General features: G+C 26.9%; 1 protein-coding gene across 1 annotated transcript in view; it reads right to left on the bottom strand.

Annotated features, from left to right (window-relative positions):
- Positions 1-19,222, bottom strand: part of TrpA1 (Transient receptor potential cation channel A1) — a 91,515-nt gene that overhangs the window by 10,480 nt on the left and 61,813 nt on the right. The window contains exons 9-13 of the mRNA XM_075307148.1: positions 12,340-13,149; positions 11,678-11,992; positions 6,987-7,094; positions 486-706; positions 48-405 (exon numbers count right to left, since the gene is read on the bottom strand). Of these exons, the coding sequence (XP_075163263.1) occupies positions 48-405; positions 486-706; positions 6,987-7,094; positions 11,678-11,992; positions 12,340-13,149 (1,812 nt within the window). The remainder of the gene's footprint in view (positions 1-47; positions 406-485; positions 707-6,986; positions 7,095-11,677; positions 11,993-12,339; positions 13,150-19,222) is intronic.

Genomic DNA, 19,222 nt, shown 5'->3' with positions numbered 1-19,222 from the left:
GTTTAGCAGAAATATGTGTGTGTGTGTTTTTTTGTTGTAATATATACTTGATCAAATCTCTGCAGGAACAATAACAAACGAAACCATGAGAGGAACACCGATATCGAGGCTGCTGAATAATGAATATTTGTAATACCACCATCCGGTTTGAAAACTGGCCCAATCATAATCAATGTTGATATGTATAAAATCCATGATATTACATTAACAATTTCCAAAATGTAATGTAATCTCTGTTGATACATTTGAATAAATTCTCTCAGTGCACTGAGCGTAATGTAAACGATCACTATAAAAGCACAAACCACAATAGCTGTTGATCGTTGAATGCTCTCATAACAATCATAATTCCAGCTATCATTTAAAGGTTGCTCATTAAAATATACTTCACAATCGAGATTTTTCCTATATGGTGGAGAGAAGAGAGAAATATGGGGTTAACATGCAGAGAGAGAGAGATTAAAGATTATAACTGATTCTCTCACCTATTATTGGTAGAATTGTAAGCTTCACCGAGTAGCTTTGTTTGTATCTTGATGCCATTCATCATGAGCGAAGAATAGATGGTAACAAAAAGTAAAAATATCGAGTAAATTAATAAATTAGCCAAATGAAAATATTTTCCATATGAGTTCCATTTCATTTGTAGATATTTTTGACTGAGAGGATGTGCCAACAGTTCCACACGACCATGATTTACCATAGTCTGTATTTTGTAAGGGAAAAAGAGAAATTACAAAATAGTTTATACATAAATAAAATTAGTTCGTGGTGCATATATTGAATATTCGCTGTAGAGATGTCTCTGTAATAGGTTCTCAAATATATTTTATATGTCGATAAAGCAGTTGCTGGCGTCCCGTTGTGTATCTTTAAGCGAATGTTTTGATACAAACAAGAAATTATTTATTATACAAAATCGACAAAAATTTTCTATAGAAAAAAAAATTTCGATGAAATTTTCTATAGAAAAAAAACTTTCGATGAAATTTTCTATAGAAAAAAAAATTTTGATGAAATTTTCAATAGAAATAAAATTTCGACTAAATGCTCTATAGAAATAAGATTTCGACGAAATTTTCTATAGAACTAAAATTTCGACGAAATTTTTTATAGAAATAAAATTTCAATGAAATTTTCTATAGAAATAAAATTTCGACGAAATTTTCTATAGAAATAAAATATCGACGAAATTTTCTATATAAATAAAATTTCGACGAAATTTTCTATAGAAATGAAACTTTGACGAAATTTTCGTTAGAAATAAAATATCGACGAAATTTTCTTTAGAAATAAAATATCGACGAAATTTTCTTTAGATATAAAATTTCGACGAAATTTTCTTTAGAAATAAAATATCGACGAAATTTTCTATAGAAATGAAACTTTGACGAAATTTTCTTTAGAAATAAAATATCGACGAAATTTTCTTTAGAAATAAAATATCGAAGAAATTTTCTTTAGATATAAAATTTCGACGAAATTTTCTTTAGAAATAAAATATCGACGAAATTTTCTATAGAAATAAAATTTCGACGAAATTTTTTTTAGAAATAAAATATCGACGAAATTATCTGTAGATATAAAATTTCGACGAAATTTTCTATAGAAATAAAATTTCGACGAAATTTTCTGTAGATATAAAATTTCGACGAAATTTTCTATAGAAATAAAATTTCGACGAAATTTTCTTTAGAAATAAAATATCGACGTAATTTTCTTTAGATATAAAATTTCGACGAAATTTTCTATAGAAATAATATTTCGCGAAATTTTCTATAGAAATAAAATTTCGACAAAATTTTCTATAGAAATAAAATTTCGACGAAATTTTCTATAGAAATAAAATTTCGAAGAAATTTTCTATAGAAATAAAATTTCGACGAAATTGGCTATAGAAATAAACTTTGGACGAAATTGGCTATAGAAATAAAATTTCGACGAAAGTTTCTATAGAAATAAAATTTCGATGAAATTTTCTATAGAAATAAAATTTCGAAGAAATTTTCTATAGAAATAAAATTTCGACGAAATTTTCTTTAGAAATAAAATATCGACGAAATTTTCTTTAGATATAAAATTTCGACGAAATTTTCTTTAGAAATAAAATATCGACGAAATTTTCTATAGAAATGAAACTTTGACGAAATTTTCTTTAGAAATAAGTATCGACGAAATTTTCTTTAGAAATAAAATATCGAAGAAATTTTCTTTAAATATAAAATTTCGACGAAATTTTCTTTAGAAATAAAATATCGACGAAATTTTCTATAGAAATAAAATTTCGACGAAATTTACTATAGAAATAAAATTTCGACGAAATTTTCTATAGAAATAAAATTTCGACGAAGTATTCTATAGAAATTAAACTTTGACGAAATTTTCTTTAGAAATAAAATATCGACGAAAATTTCTTTAGATATAAAATTTCGACGAAATTTTTTTTAGAAATAAAATATTGACGAAATTTTCTTTAGATATAAAATTTCGACGAAATTTTCTATAGAAATAACATTTCGACGAAATTTTCTTTAGAAATTAAATATCGACGAAATTTTCTTTAGATATAAAATTTCGACGAAATTTTCTTTAGAAATTAAATATCGACGAAATTTTCTTTAGATATAAAATTTCGACGAAATTTTCTATAGAAATAAAATTTCGACGAAATTTTCTATAGAAATTAAACTTTGACGAAATTTTCTTTAGAAATAAAATATTGACGAAAATTTCTTTAGATATAAAATTTCGACGAAATTTTTTTTAGAAATAAAATATTGACGAAATTTTCTTTAGATATAAAATTTCGACGAAATTTTCTATAGAAATAACATTTCGACGAAATTTTCTTTAGAAATTAAATATCGACGAAATTTTCTTTAGATATAAAATTTCGACGAAATTTTCTTTAGAAATTAAATATCGACGAAATTTTCTTTAGATATAAAATTTCGACGAAATTTTCTTTAGAAATAAAATATCGACGAAATTTTCTATAGAAATGAAACTTTGACGAAATTTTCTTTAGAAATAAATATCGACGAAATTTTCTTTAGAAATAAAATATCGACGAAATTTTCTTTAGAAATAAAATATCGACGAAATTTTCTATAGAAAAAAAATTTCGACGAAATTTACTATAGAAATAAAATTTCGACGAAATTTTCTATAGAAATAAAATTTCGACGAAATTTTCTATAGAAATTAAACTTTGACGAAATTTTCTTTAGAAATAAAATATCGACGAAATTTTCTATAGAAAAAAAATTTCGACGAAATTTACTATAGAAATAAAATTTCGACGAAATTTTCTATAGAAATAAAATTTCGAAGAAATTTTCTATAGAAATAAAATTTCGACGAAATTGGCTATAGAAATAAACTTTGGACGAAATTGGCTATAGAAATAAAATTTCGACGAAAGTTTCTATAGAAATAAAATTTCGATGAAATTTTCTATAGAAATAAAATTTCGAAGAAATTTTCTATAGAAATAAAATTTCGACGAAATTTTCTTTAGAAATAAAATATCGACGAAATTTTCTTTAGATATAAAATTTCGACGAAATTTTCTTTAGAAATAAAATATCGACGAAATTTTCTATAGAAATGAAACTTTGACGAAATTTTCTTTAGAAATAAGTATCGACGAAATTTTCTTTAGAAATAAAATATCGAAGAAATTTTCTTTAAATATAAAATTTCGACGAAATTTTCTTTAGAAATAAAATATCGACGAAATTTTCTATAGAAATAAAATTTCGACGAAATTTACTATAGAAATAAAATTTCGACGAAATTTTCTATAGAAATAAAATTTCGACGAAGTATTCTATAGAAATTAAACTTTGACGAAATTTTCTTTAGAAATAAAATATCGACGAAAATTTCTTTAGATATAAAATTTCGACGAAATTTTTTTTAGAAATAAAATATTGACGAAATTTTCTTTAGATATAAAATTTCGACGAAATTTTCTATAGAAATAACATTTCGACGAAATTTTCTTTAGAAATTAAATATCGACGAAATTTTCTTTAGATATAAAATTTCGACGAAATTTTCTTTAGAAATTAAATATCGACGAAATTTTCTTTAGATATAAAATTTCGACGAAATTTTCTATAGAAATAAAATTTCGACGAAATTTTCTATAGAAATTAAACTTTGACGAAATTTTCTTTAGAAATAAAATATTGACGAAAATTTCTTTAGATATAAAATTTCGACGAAATTTTTTTTAGAAATAAAATATTGACGAAATTTTCTTTAGATATAAAATTTCGACGAAATTTTCTATAGAAATAACATTTCGACGAAATTTTCTTTAGAAATTAAATATCGACGAAATTTTCTTTAGATATAAAATTTCGACGAAATTTTCTTTAGAAATTAAATATCGACGAAATTTTCTTTAGATATAAAATTTCGACGAAATTTTCTTTAGAAATAAAATATCGACGAAATTTTCTATAGAAATGAAACTTTGACGAAATTTTCTTTAGAAATAAATATCGACGAAATTTTCTTTAGAAATAAAATATCGACGAAATTTTCTTTAGAAATAAAATATCGACGAAATTTTCTATAGAAAAAAAATTTCGACGAAATTTACTATAGAAATAAAATTTCGACGAAATTTTCTATAGAAATAAAATTTCGACGAAATTTTCTATAGAAATTAAACTTTGACGAAATTTTCTTTAGAAATAAAATATCGACGAAAATTTCTTTAGATATAAAATTTCGACGAAATTTTTTTTAGAAATAAAATATTGACGAAATTTTCTTTAGATATAAAATTTCGACGAAATTTTCTATAGAAATAACATGTCGACGAAATTTTCTTTAGAAATTAAATATCGACGAAATTTTCTTTAGATATAAAATTTCGACGAAATTTTCTTTAGAAATTAAATACCGACGAAATTTTCTTTAGATATAAAATTTCGACGAAATTTTCTATAGAAATAAAATTTCGACGAAATTTTCTATAGAAATAAAATTGTGAAGAAATATTCTATAGAAATTAAATTTCGACGCAATTTTCTATAGAAATAAAATTTTGAAGAAATATTTTATAGAAATTAAATTTCGACGCAATTTTCTATAGAAATAAAATTTCGACGAAATTTTCTATAGAAATAAAATTTCGACGAAATTTCCGATAGTAAAAAAATTTCGACGAATTTTTCTATAGAAATAAAATTTCGACGAAATTTTCTATAGAAATAAAATTTCGACGAAATTTTCTATAGAAATAAAATTTCGAGGAAATTTTCTTTAGAAATAAAATATCGACGAAATTTTCTTTAGATATAAAATTTCGACGAAATTTTCTATAGAAATTAAACTTTGACGAAATTTTCTTTAGAAATAAAATATTGACGAAAATTTCTTTAGATATAAAATTTCGACGAAATTTTCTATAGAAATTAAACTTTGACGAAATTTTCTTTAGAAATAAATATCGACGAAAATTTCTTTAGATATAAAATTTCGACGAAATTTTCTATAGAAATAAAATTTCGACGAAATTTTTTATAGAAATAAAATTTCGACGAAATTTTCTATAGAAATGAAACTTCGACGAAATTTTCTATAGAAATAAAATTTCGACGAAATTTTCTTTAGATATAAAATTTCGACGAAATTTTCTATAGAAATAAAATTTCGACGAAATTTTCTATAGAAATAAAATTTCGACGAAATTTTCTATAGAAATAAAATTTCGACGAAATTTTCTATAGAAATAAAATTTCGACGAAATTTTCTATAGAAATAAAATTTCGATGAAATTTTCTATAGAAATAAAATTTCGACGAAATTTTCTATAGAAATAAAATTTCCACGAAATTTTCTATAGAAACATACTACTTCAAACAAATAAGATTTTATTAAGCTGTGGAAATTTTCGAGAAAAAAATAAAATTTAACTGCTAGCAATAAATATCCTCGGTCGATAATAATGTAAAACTAAGACGGGCCGCAGTTATTAGGGGTTGATTTTTTTCATACCCTTCATAACAATCTCTAGAAATTGTTTTCTATAGAAGTAAGAAATGGGTGCAGTGAAAACAAAAATTCGCCGAAGTTGTATCACTGTTATCGATATTTCTTTTCATATGAGAAATGTCTTAATTGTGATCATTTCTTTCGATACATTTCGATCTTTACATTTTTTGATTAAAAACTGCATTGTAACATTTTCTGTAGATCCACAGGTTTTTCTGTAAAATCATAGCATTTTATAGTCACGCAAATCATAACAATGTACGATAGTCAAATCTGGATTTATTATCGTACGATAATTAAAATAAAAAATTAACAATTTTTTCACCATTACAGAAACATCTTACCATCGATATATTTATATAAATATTTTTCAAATTAACATAATAAAAATAAACATATAATAAAACTAAAAAAGAATGCCTAAAAAACTTAAATCAATAAACAACAAAGCATCGACAAATATTTGAATTCAATGCATTTTCAAACTTTGAAAAATATTTGAATTCAATACTTTTTCAAACTTTAAGGGTTCGAATTTATGGTGAAAACAAATAAAATTTCAAACATTTTTGTTTACAACAAAGGACAATACAAATTAAAAGAAAATTTAAAACAAATGTACTAATTAAATATAAAGTACATTTAAAACCTTTTTGTGACAGTCACACTTATGTACGTAAAACAATAACAAGTATCAGATAGAGAAAGGGACAGACTATGTAATGACAGAGAAAATCTATATGGTGAGAATATTTGAAAGACTAATGGAAAATTATTTTGCATTCCAACAAATTTTCCACATTACAACTTAGGTCAAGATATCACTTTCAACAAGTGGAGGATGGATGGATATACATAACAGCTGAACATTGGACATAAAACTTTAATGGTATTGAACAAACAATAAAACTATACTTATGATATCGAGAGAGAGAGGATACTTTGCACTTTGCCTCAGCTTGAAAACTCACATTGACCACAGCCAGTGGCGGTTGTTGCCATGTTGGATCATTGTTTTGTAAACGCTTTGGCTCAGAAGATTCGGGCGATATTTGCAAAGGGTAGAAGGAGTATTTTATCTAAAGTTAATAAAAAAAATGGAAAAAGTTTAAAAGCTGTGTTATTTTTTCATTAGCCATTAAAGGTTTTGTGTTCATTTTTTCATTTTTCTATAATTTTAGTTTTTGTTTTTTCTTGTATGCATACTTATGTCTTGTAGTGTTATATATATGATCTATGTGTAGCTGAATGTATTAACCATGTATGGCTTTTCAATTTTTCAGAAAGATACTTGGGATGAATTTACTCTGTAAGTAATTTTTTTTGTTATGTATGGTTTTTTGGTAGGATGCCAATATTTCTTTCCATGGATGATATGATTAGCTTACTATTTTATAAAAAAAAATTTGAGTTAGATCCTTTGTTTAAAGAAATGTATACTTTGTTCATGGATGGGGAGAATTTTTTTTTTTATCAAATTCACCAAATAATTTCTAGGAGCTTTAAATATTCGCAAAAAAAAAATTCCCTCCCAATGTAAAACCCAAAGTAATAAAAAATTGTGGAAAATAATTAAGAAAACAAAGTTTTGAGATAAACAAAGAAGTCTTTGGAAGTAACTTTCTTCACTTCACAACATTTACAAATTATGTTCTTACATTTAAAGCTGGCAATGGAATGGCGTTCTGCAATGTTATTGGTTCACCGGTTTTCTCATCCAATTTTGCAAACATGAATGGACATTGAAGGAAAGAAAATGAATACTTAATCTAGATAGAAAAAAAAGATATATTCCATGGCGTTGGCATCAAGAGTGAAGAAATATTATTGGAAAAAAATATTAAGACATTATATTTTCACTTTCCCAATGCAGGAAAAAAATAAAAAATAAACTTTTCTCAAGTTTTGTCGGGACTGTTGACATTGCAGTCACATATACTACTCTCCCTCCCTTGATCAGAGTCATATATGAGTTATTCCATATAAAAATCTATCTAAAATAAAATGTATCAAAATATAAACTATTTACACAGAAAAAATAGATTTTTCTTCCTTGAGAAAGGAAATTTTAGACTTAAACAAAAAATTAAAATTTACATCAAATGATTATCGGCAATCGTTGAATCGATTTTCATAAATTCAGAATTATTTGCTCATAAAAAAATATAATGGAAATAAAATTTTTACAAAAATTTTCTAAAGAAATAAAATATTGACATAACTTTCTATAGAAATAAAATTTTAACAAAATTTTCTATAGAAATAAAATTTTAACAAAATTTTCTATACAAATAAATTTTTGACAAAATTTTCTATAGAAATAATATTTTCACAAAAAATTCTATGGAAATAAATTTTTGACAAAATTTTCAATAGAAATAAAATTTTAACTAAATTTTCAATAGAAATAAAATTTTTAGAAAAATTTCCATAGAAATAACATTTTGACAAAATTTTCTATAGGATAAAATTTTTACAACATTTTTCTAGGATTAAATTTTGGCAACATTTTCTACTGGAATAAAATTTTGGCAAAATTTTCTACTGAAATAAAATTTTGACAAAATTTTCTATAGGATAAAATTTTTACAACATTTTTCTAGGAATAAAATTTTGGCAAAATTTTCTACTGAAATAAAATTTTGACAAAATTTTCTATAGAAATAAAATTTTGACAAAATTTTCTATAGAAATAACATTTTCACAAAATTTTTCTATCGAAAGGGAGCCAACGTGGTGCAATGGTTAGCATGCCCGCCGTGCATACACAAGGTCGAGGGTTCGATTCCTGCTGCGACAGAACACCAAAAAGTATTTCAGCGGTGGATTATCCCACCTCAGTAATGCTGGTGCAATTTTTGAGGGTTTCAAAGCTAAGTGGTTTCACTGCAATGTGGAACGCCGTTCGGACTCGGCTATAAAAAGAAGGTCCCTTGTCATTGAGCTTAACATGGAATCGGGCAGCATCAGTGATAAGAGAGAAGTTCACCAATGTGGTATCACAATGGACTGAATAGTCTAAGTGAGCCTGATACATCGGGCTGCCACCTAACCTAACCTAACCTTTCTATCGAAATAAAATTTTCACACAAAAAATACCTACGAATAAAATTTTGATAAAAGGATGCAATTTTGACAAAATTTTAACAAAATTTTCTATAGAAATAAAATTTTGAGAAAATTTTCTATAGAAATACAATTTTGACAAAATTTTCTATAGAAATCCAATTTTGAGAAAATTTTCTATAGAAATAACATGTTGACAAATTTTTCTATAGAAATATAATTTCGAGAAAATTTTCTATAAAAATAAAATTTTGAGAAAATTTTCTATACGATAAAATTTTGACATTTTTTCTAGGAATAAAATTTTGGCTAAATTTTCTACAGAAATAACATTTTGGCAAAATTTTCTACAGAAATAAAATTTTAACAAAATTTTCTATACAAATAAATTTTTGACAAAATTTTCTATAGAAATAATATTTTCACAAAAAATTCTATGGAAATAAAATTTTGACAAAATTTTCAATAGAAATAAAATGTTAACAAAATTTTCAATAGAAATAAAATTTTTAAAAAGTTTTCTATCGAAATAAAATTTTCACAAAAAAAATCCCTAGGAATAAAATTTTGATAAAAGGATGAAATTTTGACAAAATTTTGACAAACTTTTCTATAGAAATAAAATTTTGAGAAAAGTTCTACAGAAATAAAATTGTGAGAAAATTTTCTATAAAAATAAAATGTTAACAAATTTTTCTATAGAAATAAAATTTAGAGAAAATTTTCTATACAAATAAAATGTTGACAAATTTTTCTTTAGGAATAAAATTTAGAGAAAATTTTCTATAAAAGTAAAATTTAGAGAAAATTTTCTATAGAAATACAATTTTGGCAAAATTTTTCTATCGAAATAAAATTTTCACAAAAAATTCTAGGAATAACATTTTGATAAAAGGATACAATTTTGACAGAGTTTTGGGAAAATTTCTATAGAAATAAAATTTTGACAAAATTTTCTACAGAAAAAAATTTTGACAAAATTTTCTATAGAAATAAAATTTTGACAAAATTTTCTATAGAAATTTTTTACAAAATTTTAACAAAATTTTCTATAGAAATCCAATTTTGAGAAAATTTTCTATAGAAATAACATGTTGAAAAATTTTTCTATAGAAATACAATTTTGAGAAAATTTTCTATAGGGTAAAATTTTGACAACATTTTTTTTAGGAATAAAATTTTGGCAAAATTTTCTCAGAAATAAAATTTTGGCAAAATTTTCTACAGAAATAAAATTTTGGTAACATTTTCTACAGAAATAAAATTTTGACAAAATTTTTTATAGAAGTAAAATTTTGACAAAATTTTTCTATCGAAATAAAATGTTGACAAAATTTTCTATAGAAATAGAATTTTGACAAAATTTTCTATAGAAATAAAATTTTGACAAACTTTTTTTGACAATTGAGAAAATTTTCTATAAAACCAAAATTTTGAAAATATTTTCAATAAAAATAAAATTTTGACAAAAGTTTCTACAGAAATAAAATTGTGAGAAAATTTTCTATAGAAATAATATGTTGACAAATGTTTCTATAGAAATAAAATTTAGAAACAAATTTCTATAGAAATAAAATGTTGACAATTTTTTCTTTAGGAATAACATTTAGAGAAAATTTTCTATAGAAATAATTTTTTTCATTAGTTTTGTTTTGTTATTGTTGGTTTTGTTCTTCAAGCATTGTTGTTGTTTTTTATTTCAGCTTAAAACCATGAATTGACTAAACTACAAGTGTAGCTTAACCAACAGAGGAAAATATTGCTTGTCAAATTTATTTGGACAAAGCCCTATAGACTGCAATATGGTTGGATGGACGCACGTTTCAGAATTACCACATTCCTCATAAGCATCCTCTAATTGCAGCAAAACTATCAACCAAATTATCAGAATAAATTCAGGCAGTTCATTAAAACCAACAATGAACCACACTTGAACCTTCCGAAAAAAGGTTTTGCATGATAGGCGGCTTATGCTGAAATAAATTCGTACAAACATATCTCTTTTCCTATGCCACTGTCAAATCATCGATTTGACAAAATTTTCTACGAGATAAAATTGTGACAACATTGTCTATAGAAATAAAATATTAACAATATTTTCTATAGAAATAAAATTTTGACAAAAATTTCTCTAGGAATTACATTTTGATAAAAGGATAAAATTTTGACAAAATTTTCTATGGGATAACATTTTGTCAACTTTTCTTCTAGGAATAAAATTTTGACAAAATTTTCATAAAATGTTGGTAGTGTACAACTACCAATATTTACACAAAATTAAAAAAAAAAACAAAATTTTTCATCACAATTTTCCAAAAATTTTTTGTTTTTCTGATGTATTTAAGGTATGAAAAATTATCTAAATTTTTTTTTAATATGGAATAATTCATATATGCATAACTTCGTGACAGTAAAATATATTTGGTATTTTTTGTCAGTTCATTAACATCGTTATTGTATAGGGAGGTTTGTGAGTGTGCGTGTGGTGCAGTGATATTTTTTAAATTGGTTTTACGTGTATATGACTCCTTTGCGTATGTTTGTTTTTTCATTTGGATCCTTTTCTAAAACATGTGTGTAGTGTACTAATACATACATAGAAACTTTTTGAATCCTTTTTACAATTCGCCTTCGTTATGCATTTATCTTGGACTGCTTCAAATACTTTTGGCATCGATGCAATCAATGCCAATGTCACGCATGGATGTTTGTCCGATTTCAATGACATCACTTCATTGGCTCTTTCCTCATGGGTGACCATGGCCAGAGCAGCTTCTGGATATTTGTAATAAATAGCATAGTCAATAGCACTCAGATCCATGTGATTATAGAAAAGTTTACAGCCCATTGAGAGTAATACGGATATGGCATGAGGCTTATTTTCCATGGTAGCCAAATGGAGAGCCGTATTCTGAAAAGAAAAAATAATAAAAGAAAAAAAATGGAAATAGAGAAAAAAAAACCAAGCCCAGATTGTAGTTTTTTCAAAAATTTCCCAAAATGAATTATTCGTTGGAAAGCAATATGATCATTCAAATAAAATGCTCAAATCTAAATGCTTTTTTTTTTGGACGGGGAACATGGATTATGGAACCTGTTTATAGCAACAATATCCTTTTTTCGATGTCTGATTTCGGCAAGCATGTTAATGTTTTGCAAGAAAATTAAAATTTTCCGACAAAAATGTTCCACATTCCTCGTCCAAAAATGATTTTATGAGCATGTTTGAGCTCATAGTCCATCTGATCATAAACTTACCCCATCTTTATCCATCTGATCCAGAAGATGCGAGTGTACTGAATGCAATAAACCAATGGTTTCGGTATAACCCGACATTGCTGCCAACTGCAAAGGATTCCGGCCATTATGGTCCCTATGGAGAAGAGCACCACGATTCAAGAGTAATTGCACCACCCTTGTATGACCCTGTTGAGAGGCTATATGTAAAGGTGTCAATCCCTCACCATCGCTTTCATTGATAATGAAGGAACCCTTCTCGGAATCCAATAACTGTTTGACCGTATTATAACGTCCATAACGAGCTGCAAAATGTAAAGGACTCTCATTATTGTTATTCTTCAGATTAATGCATGCTCCAAGTCGTATGAGATTCTCCAGGGAACGTATATGACCATCACGACTGGCATAATGGAGTGGAGAACATCCTGTATTGTCTTTTTCATTGAGTAATTGTTCCAATTGAGCCTGTGATTGGGTCTTCGAGACTTCTTCGGCAAATTCCTGTAGGCGACCACCATTCATGATTACCAAATGTAAGACATTGCGTGAGCACGCGTCCTTAATGCTAATATTCGCTCCCAGACGTATGAGAACATGAACAGTTTTCCAACCAGAACGAGAGGCAGCCAAGAGCAATGGTGATCGATGTTCCTTATCCAAGGCATTTATATCGGCTCCCTCATTTACCAGATATTCCACAATATCCGGATGATCAAACATTGAGGCACAATGCAGTGGTGTCATTTTTTGAACATCTGTACAACTCAGGCAGATACGTTTCTCCTGCGGTTGCATGTCAAACATAAGTTTCACAATTTCAATGGCACCCTGTAATCAAAAGAGTGGGAGAGAGAGAGTTAAAGCCAAACTACGTTGCCACAATCATAGACCCTATATTATATGGACGATCCACTTGTCTCCGGGAAAAAAATGTGTCAGTTCCAAAAATTAATTTTGTGACATTTCGTTTTGATTTTTTCGTAAAGAGTCAGTTCCAAACATTAATTTTCATACATTTGTTTTTGTGTTGTTCGTAAAAATAAAGCTGCTCAAAATTAAATTTCGTATATTCGCGGTTTTGTTAACAATTTTTTGTTCAAATATGAACTTTTAATATATTAACTTATTTATAAATCCACTGGTGCATCATAAAGGTTCTAATTTTGTGTAAAATTGGCAAACTACAAAAGGGAAAACGAAAGAGAATGTAAGCGTGCTCTTATTTTCTTCTTAATCTTCGGAACTGTCAAACATCGTTTGACACGGATGAACCATCTTTATATAATATAGGGTCTATGGCCACAATGAATTTTTGTTTTGGATCAAAATTTATCCAAAATTGGACCAAAAATCGTACCAGCGGACAATTTTTCCCAATTAAATTAATATCATTTAAGAGTTAAAATTTTTCCAAATAGAAAATTCGATAGGAAATTTTATCAAATTTTTATTTATAATTATTTCTATAGAAAATTTTGTCAAAATTTTGTTACTATAGAAAATTTTATCAAAATTTTGTTACTATAGAATATTTTATCAAAATTTTGTTACTATAGAATATTTTATCAAATATTTCTAAGGAAAATTTTGACAAAATTTTATTTCTATAGAAAATTTTGTAAAAATTTAATTTCTATAGAAAATTTAGCCATAATTTTATTTCTATAAAAATTTTTGTCAAATTTTATTTTTGTACGAAACTTTATTAAAATTGTACTTCATTAGAAAATTTTGTCAAAATTTCATTTCTGTGGAAAAATTGGTCCAAATTTAATTTTTTTAGGAAATTTTGTCAAAATTTAATTTCTATAGAAAATTTAGCCAACATTTTATTTCCATAGAAAATTTTGTCAATATTTTATTTCTATAGAAAATTTTGTCAATTTTTTTTTCCTATACAAAATTTTTCCATAATTTTGTATCTATACAAAATTTTTTTAAAGTTTATCTCTCTATAAAATTTTGTCAAATTTTTGTTTCTATAGAAAAATTTGTTAAAATTTTATTTCTATAGAAATTTTTGTCAATTTTTTTTTCTATATAGAATTTTGAAAAAATTACCACTTTGACGAAAATGGACCAAAATCAACCTAATTACATTTGGTTCGACCATCGGACCAAATTTAAAATTAATAATTTTTTGGTCCGATCGGACCAAAATGGAAACCATGAAGCCAAAATTTTGCAAAAATTTAATTTCTATAAAAGAAATTTGTCAAATTTTATTTTTGTACGAAACTTTGTTAAAATTGTACTTCATTAGAAAAATTGGTCCAAATTTCATTTCTTTAGGAAATTTTGTCAAAATTTAATTTCTATAGAAAATTTAGCCAACATTTTATTTCCATAGAAAATTTAGTCAATATTTTATTTCATAGAAAATTTTATGAAAATTTTGTTAAAATTGTACTTCATTAGAAAATTTTGTCCAAATTTTATTTCTGTAGAAAATTTTGTCAAAATTTCATTTCTATAGAAAATTTTGTCAAAATGTCATTTCATTTAGGAAATTTTGTCAAAATTTAATTTCTATAAAAAATTTTGTCAAATTTTATTTTTGTACGAAACTTTGTTAAAATTGTACTTCATTAGAAAAATTGGTCCAAATTTCATTTCTTTAGGAAATTTTTTCAAAATTTAATTTCTATAGAAAATTTAGCCAACACTTTATTTCTATAGAAAATTTTGTCAATTTTTTTTCCTATACAAAATTTTTGCATAATTTTGTATCTATAAAAATTTTTTTTAAAGTTTATTTCTGTACAAAATTTTGTCAAATTTTTGTTTCTATAGAAAATTTGTTAAAATTTTATTTCTATAGAAATTTTGTCAACATTTTTTTTTCTATATAGAATTTTGAAAAGATTACCGGTTTGACGAAAATGGACCAAAATCAACCTAATTACATTTGGTTCGACCATCGGACCAAATTTAAAATTAATAATTTTTTGGTCCGATCGGACAAAAATGGAAACCATGAAGCCAAAATTTTGTCAAAATTTAATTTCTATAAAAAATATTGTCAAATTTTATTTTTGTACGAAACTTTGTTAAAATTGTACTTCATTAGAAAAATTGGTCCAAATATCATTACTTTAGGAAATTTTGTCAAAATTTAATTTCTATAGAAAATTTAGCCAACATTATATTTCCATAGAAAATTTTGACAATATTTTATTTCTATAGAAAATTTTATCAAAATTTTGTTAAAATTGCACTTCATTAGGAAATTTTTTCCAAATTTTATTTCTGTAGAAAATTTTGTTAAAATTTCATTTCTTTTAGGAAATTTTGTCAAAATTTAATTTCTATAACAAATTTTGTCAAAATTTAATTTCTATAAAAAATTTTGTCAAATTTTATTTTTGTACGAAACTTTGTTAAAATTGTACTTCATTAGCAATATTTTGTCAAAATTTAATTTCTTTAGAAAATTTTGTCCAAATTTCATTTCTGTAGAAAATTTTTTCAAAATTTAATTTCTATAGAAAATTTAGCCAACATTTTATTTCTATAGAAAATTTTTTCAATATTTTATTTCTGTAGAAATTTTTGTCAAATTTTTCTTCCTATACAAAATGTTTGCATAATTTTGTATCTATACAAAATTTTTTTAAAGTTTATTTCTGTACGAAATTTTATCAAACTTTTGTTTCTATAGAAAAATTTGTTAAAATTTTATTTCTAGAGAAATTTTTGTCAAAATTTTTTTTTCTATAGAAAATTGTGAAAAAATTGCCGATTTGACGAAAATGGACCAAAATCAACCTAATTCCATTTGATTCGACCATCGGACCAAATTTAAAATTAATAATTTTTTGGTCCGATCGGACCAAAATGGAAACCATGAAGCCAAATACAAACGTAATCCCTAACTTTCTCACTAGCGATAAATTCATTGAATGTAACATTTTCAACCTCCCTAAAATGTTTGAAGCCTTCTGTCTAATTAAATTTTCGATACTGCTCTGACAAGAACCTATCAACGAAAATATATGCAAATCTTCCATAACAATCCTAACGCTGGTTTTTTCTTCTTTATTTTTTGGTCAATTGGTCATTAGATTCCAAATCCAATATGTTGTTGGAGTGATAAAGCCAATAGTTATATGTGTCTGCGTTGCTCTGTAATAACTTGCTGTACTATCTCTCCTAGATCGACTACTTTATATGTGAGATATATCAACAGAGAGAGATGCATACAATGAGTTTAGGGTTTTATTTTTATATTTTCTGCACATACATAGCAACGAAAAGTCATACATTGTAAAATTTATTGAAATTTTATTTCTGTAGAAAAATTCTCAAAAAATTTAAAAATTTAAAAATTTTTGTTGGAATTTTCATTCATATAGAAAATATTGTGACCTTTTGTTTGACATAATTTTTGAATATGTTGATGTTGATGTTCAACTGTTGATTACTAACATTACACACTCGCACTCAACAGCCCAACTAAGACACATTACAATCTGTACATATTTCCAAAGACAGAGAGACGTGATAATTCTAATAAACACACAAATTGTTTGAAAGACGATTCCATAGAAGTTGTCGGTTATCTATTTGCATTTCTTGTGTTTTTTTTTTCCTATGGAAAACTACGGTTAAGGGAACAGTTTTGGTGTGGAGGATGTTTGGTTAGAGCGGATATGCTGGTAATTGAAAATGTTGGTAGGACATTCGAGACAAGTCTTTTAAATGTTATTTCGTGTTTCATTATGATTATCATGTTGATGATGACCATTACCAATGTTTTTGTAGTTGCTCATTTGGAAGGAAGGAAGCATTGTGAGGATTTTTTCTAATTTACATATTTACACTGAAACTAAATGCGTAAAATCCAAACAGAATTCAAAGAGAGGAGGAGAGAAATACAGAGAGAGGAAGGTTAGGAGAGAGATATTATAAGTTTTAAATATCGCGTTTCGCGTTGACGTCTTTGGAGAGTCTTGAATCTGGGGTTACCCTGAAACTAAATACTAGAGGTCTGCATCGAATAACTTTTCACTACATGTATGCAATTCCCTATACATACTCTTTCTCTCAGAGCGCTAGTAGTGAAGTGAAGAGAACACTTGCTTATCAAATAACAACGTGTGCTTATCCGAAACAATATGTGTTCCGAAAAAAAGGAACAATAAAAATGTAATTACTTGAGAAAGAGTACAGCATGCATTCTGTTCACTTCACGTGGTACCACAAGTATTTCTCAGTTATGTACAAAGCAACACTTTCCATTGTAATTAACCATGCTTTTCAACGGTGGATTATCCCACCTCAGTAATGCTGGTGACCTTTCTGAGGGTTTCAAAGCTTCTCTAAGTGGTTTCACTGCAATGTGGAACGCCGTTCGGACTCGGCTATAAAAAGGAGGTCCCTTGTCATTGAGCTTAACATGGAATCGGAATATACAAATAGCATTGTGCAGACCTCTACTAAATACGTAAAATCCAAACGGAATTCAAAGAGAGGAGGAGAGATATACAGAGAGAGAAAGGTTAGAAGAGAGATATTATAAGTTTTAAATAAGTTGGCCAAGAGTCTTGCATATGGGGTTACGTCAAAAACCCATATAAGTTCCTTACAGGGTAACGCAAAAAAGTAAAGCGCTATATATTTTTTTTTAATTTTTATACCCTCCACCATAGATGGGGGTATATTAGCTTTGTCATTCCGTTTGTAACACATCGAAATATTGCTCTAAGACCCCATAAAGTATATATTCTGGGTCTTGGTGAAATTCTGCGGCGATCTGAGCATGTCCGTCTGTTGAAATCACGCTAACTTCCGAACGAAACAAGTTATTGAATCTTGGCACTAGTAGTTGTTATTGATGTAGGTCGGATGGTATTGAAAATGGGCCATATCGGTCCACTTTTACGTATAGCCCCCATATAAATTTGGCTTGCGATTGCTCTAAGAGAAGCAAATTTCATCCGATCCGGCTGAAATTTGGTACATGGTGTTAGTATATGGTCTCTAAAGACCATGCCAAAATTGGTCCATATCGGTCCACTTTTACGTATAGCCCCCATATAAACGGACCCCCAAATTTGGCTTGCGATTGCTCTAAGAGAAGCAAATTTCATACGATCCGGCTGAAATTTGGTACATGGTGTTAGTATATGGTCTCCAATGGCCATGCAAAAATTGGTCCACATCGGTCCATAATTATATATAGCCCCCATATAAACCGATCCCCCGATTTGGCTTGCGGAGCCTCTAAGAGAAGCAAATTTCATCCGATCCGGCTGAAATTTGGTACATGGTGTTAGTATATGGTCTCTAATGACCATGCAAAAATTGGTCCACATCTGCCTATAATTATATATAGCCCCCATATAAACCGATCCCCAGATTTGACCTCCGGAGCCTCTTAGAGGAGCAAAAGTCAACCGATCCGATTGAAATTTGGTACGTGGTGTTAGTATATTGTCTCTAACAACTATGCCAAAATTGGTCCATATCGGTCCATAATTATATATAGCCCCTATATAAGCCGATCCCCAGATTTGACCTCCGAAGCCTCTTAGAGGAGCAAAATTCACCCGATCCGGTTGAAATTTGGTACGTGGTGTTAGTATATGGTCTCTAATAACCATGCAAGAATTGGTCCGTATCGGTTCATAATTATATATAGCCCCCATATAAATCGATCCCCAGATTTGTCCTCCGGAGCCTCTTGGATGAGCAAAATTCATCCGATCCGGTTGAAATTTGGAACATGGTGTTAGAATGTGGTCTCTAACAAACACGCAAGAATTGGTCCATATCGGTCCATAATTATATATAGCCCCCATATAAACCGATCCCCAGATTTGATCTCTGGAGCCTCTTGGAGGAGCAAAATTCATCCGATCCGGTTGAAATTTGCAACGTGGTGTTAGTATAAGGCCGC

This window comes from Haematobia irritans, chromosome 4 (genome assembly GCF_050003625.1).
Source record: "Haematobia irritans isolate KBUSLIRL chromosome 4, ASM5000362v1, whole genome shotgun sequence".
NCBI lineage: Eukaryota > Metazoa > Arthropoda > Insecta > Diptera > Muscidae > Haematobia > Haematobia irritans.
This window is presented reverse-complemented; position numbering and strand designations above follow the sequence as displayed.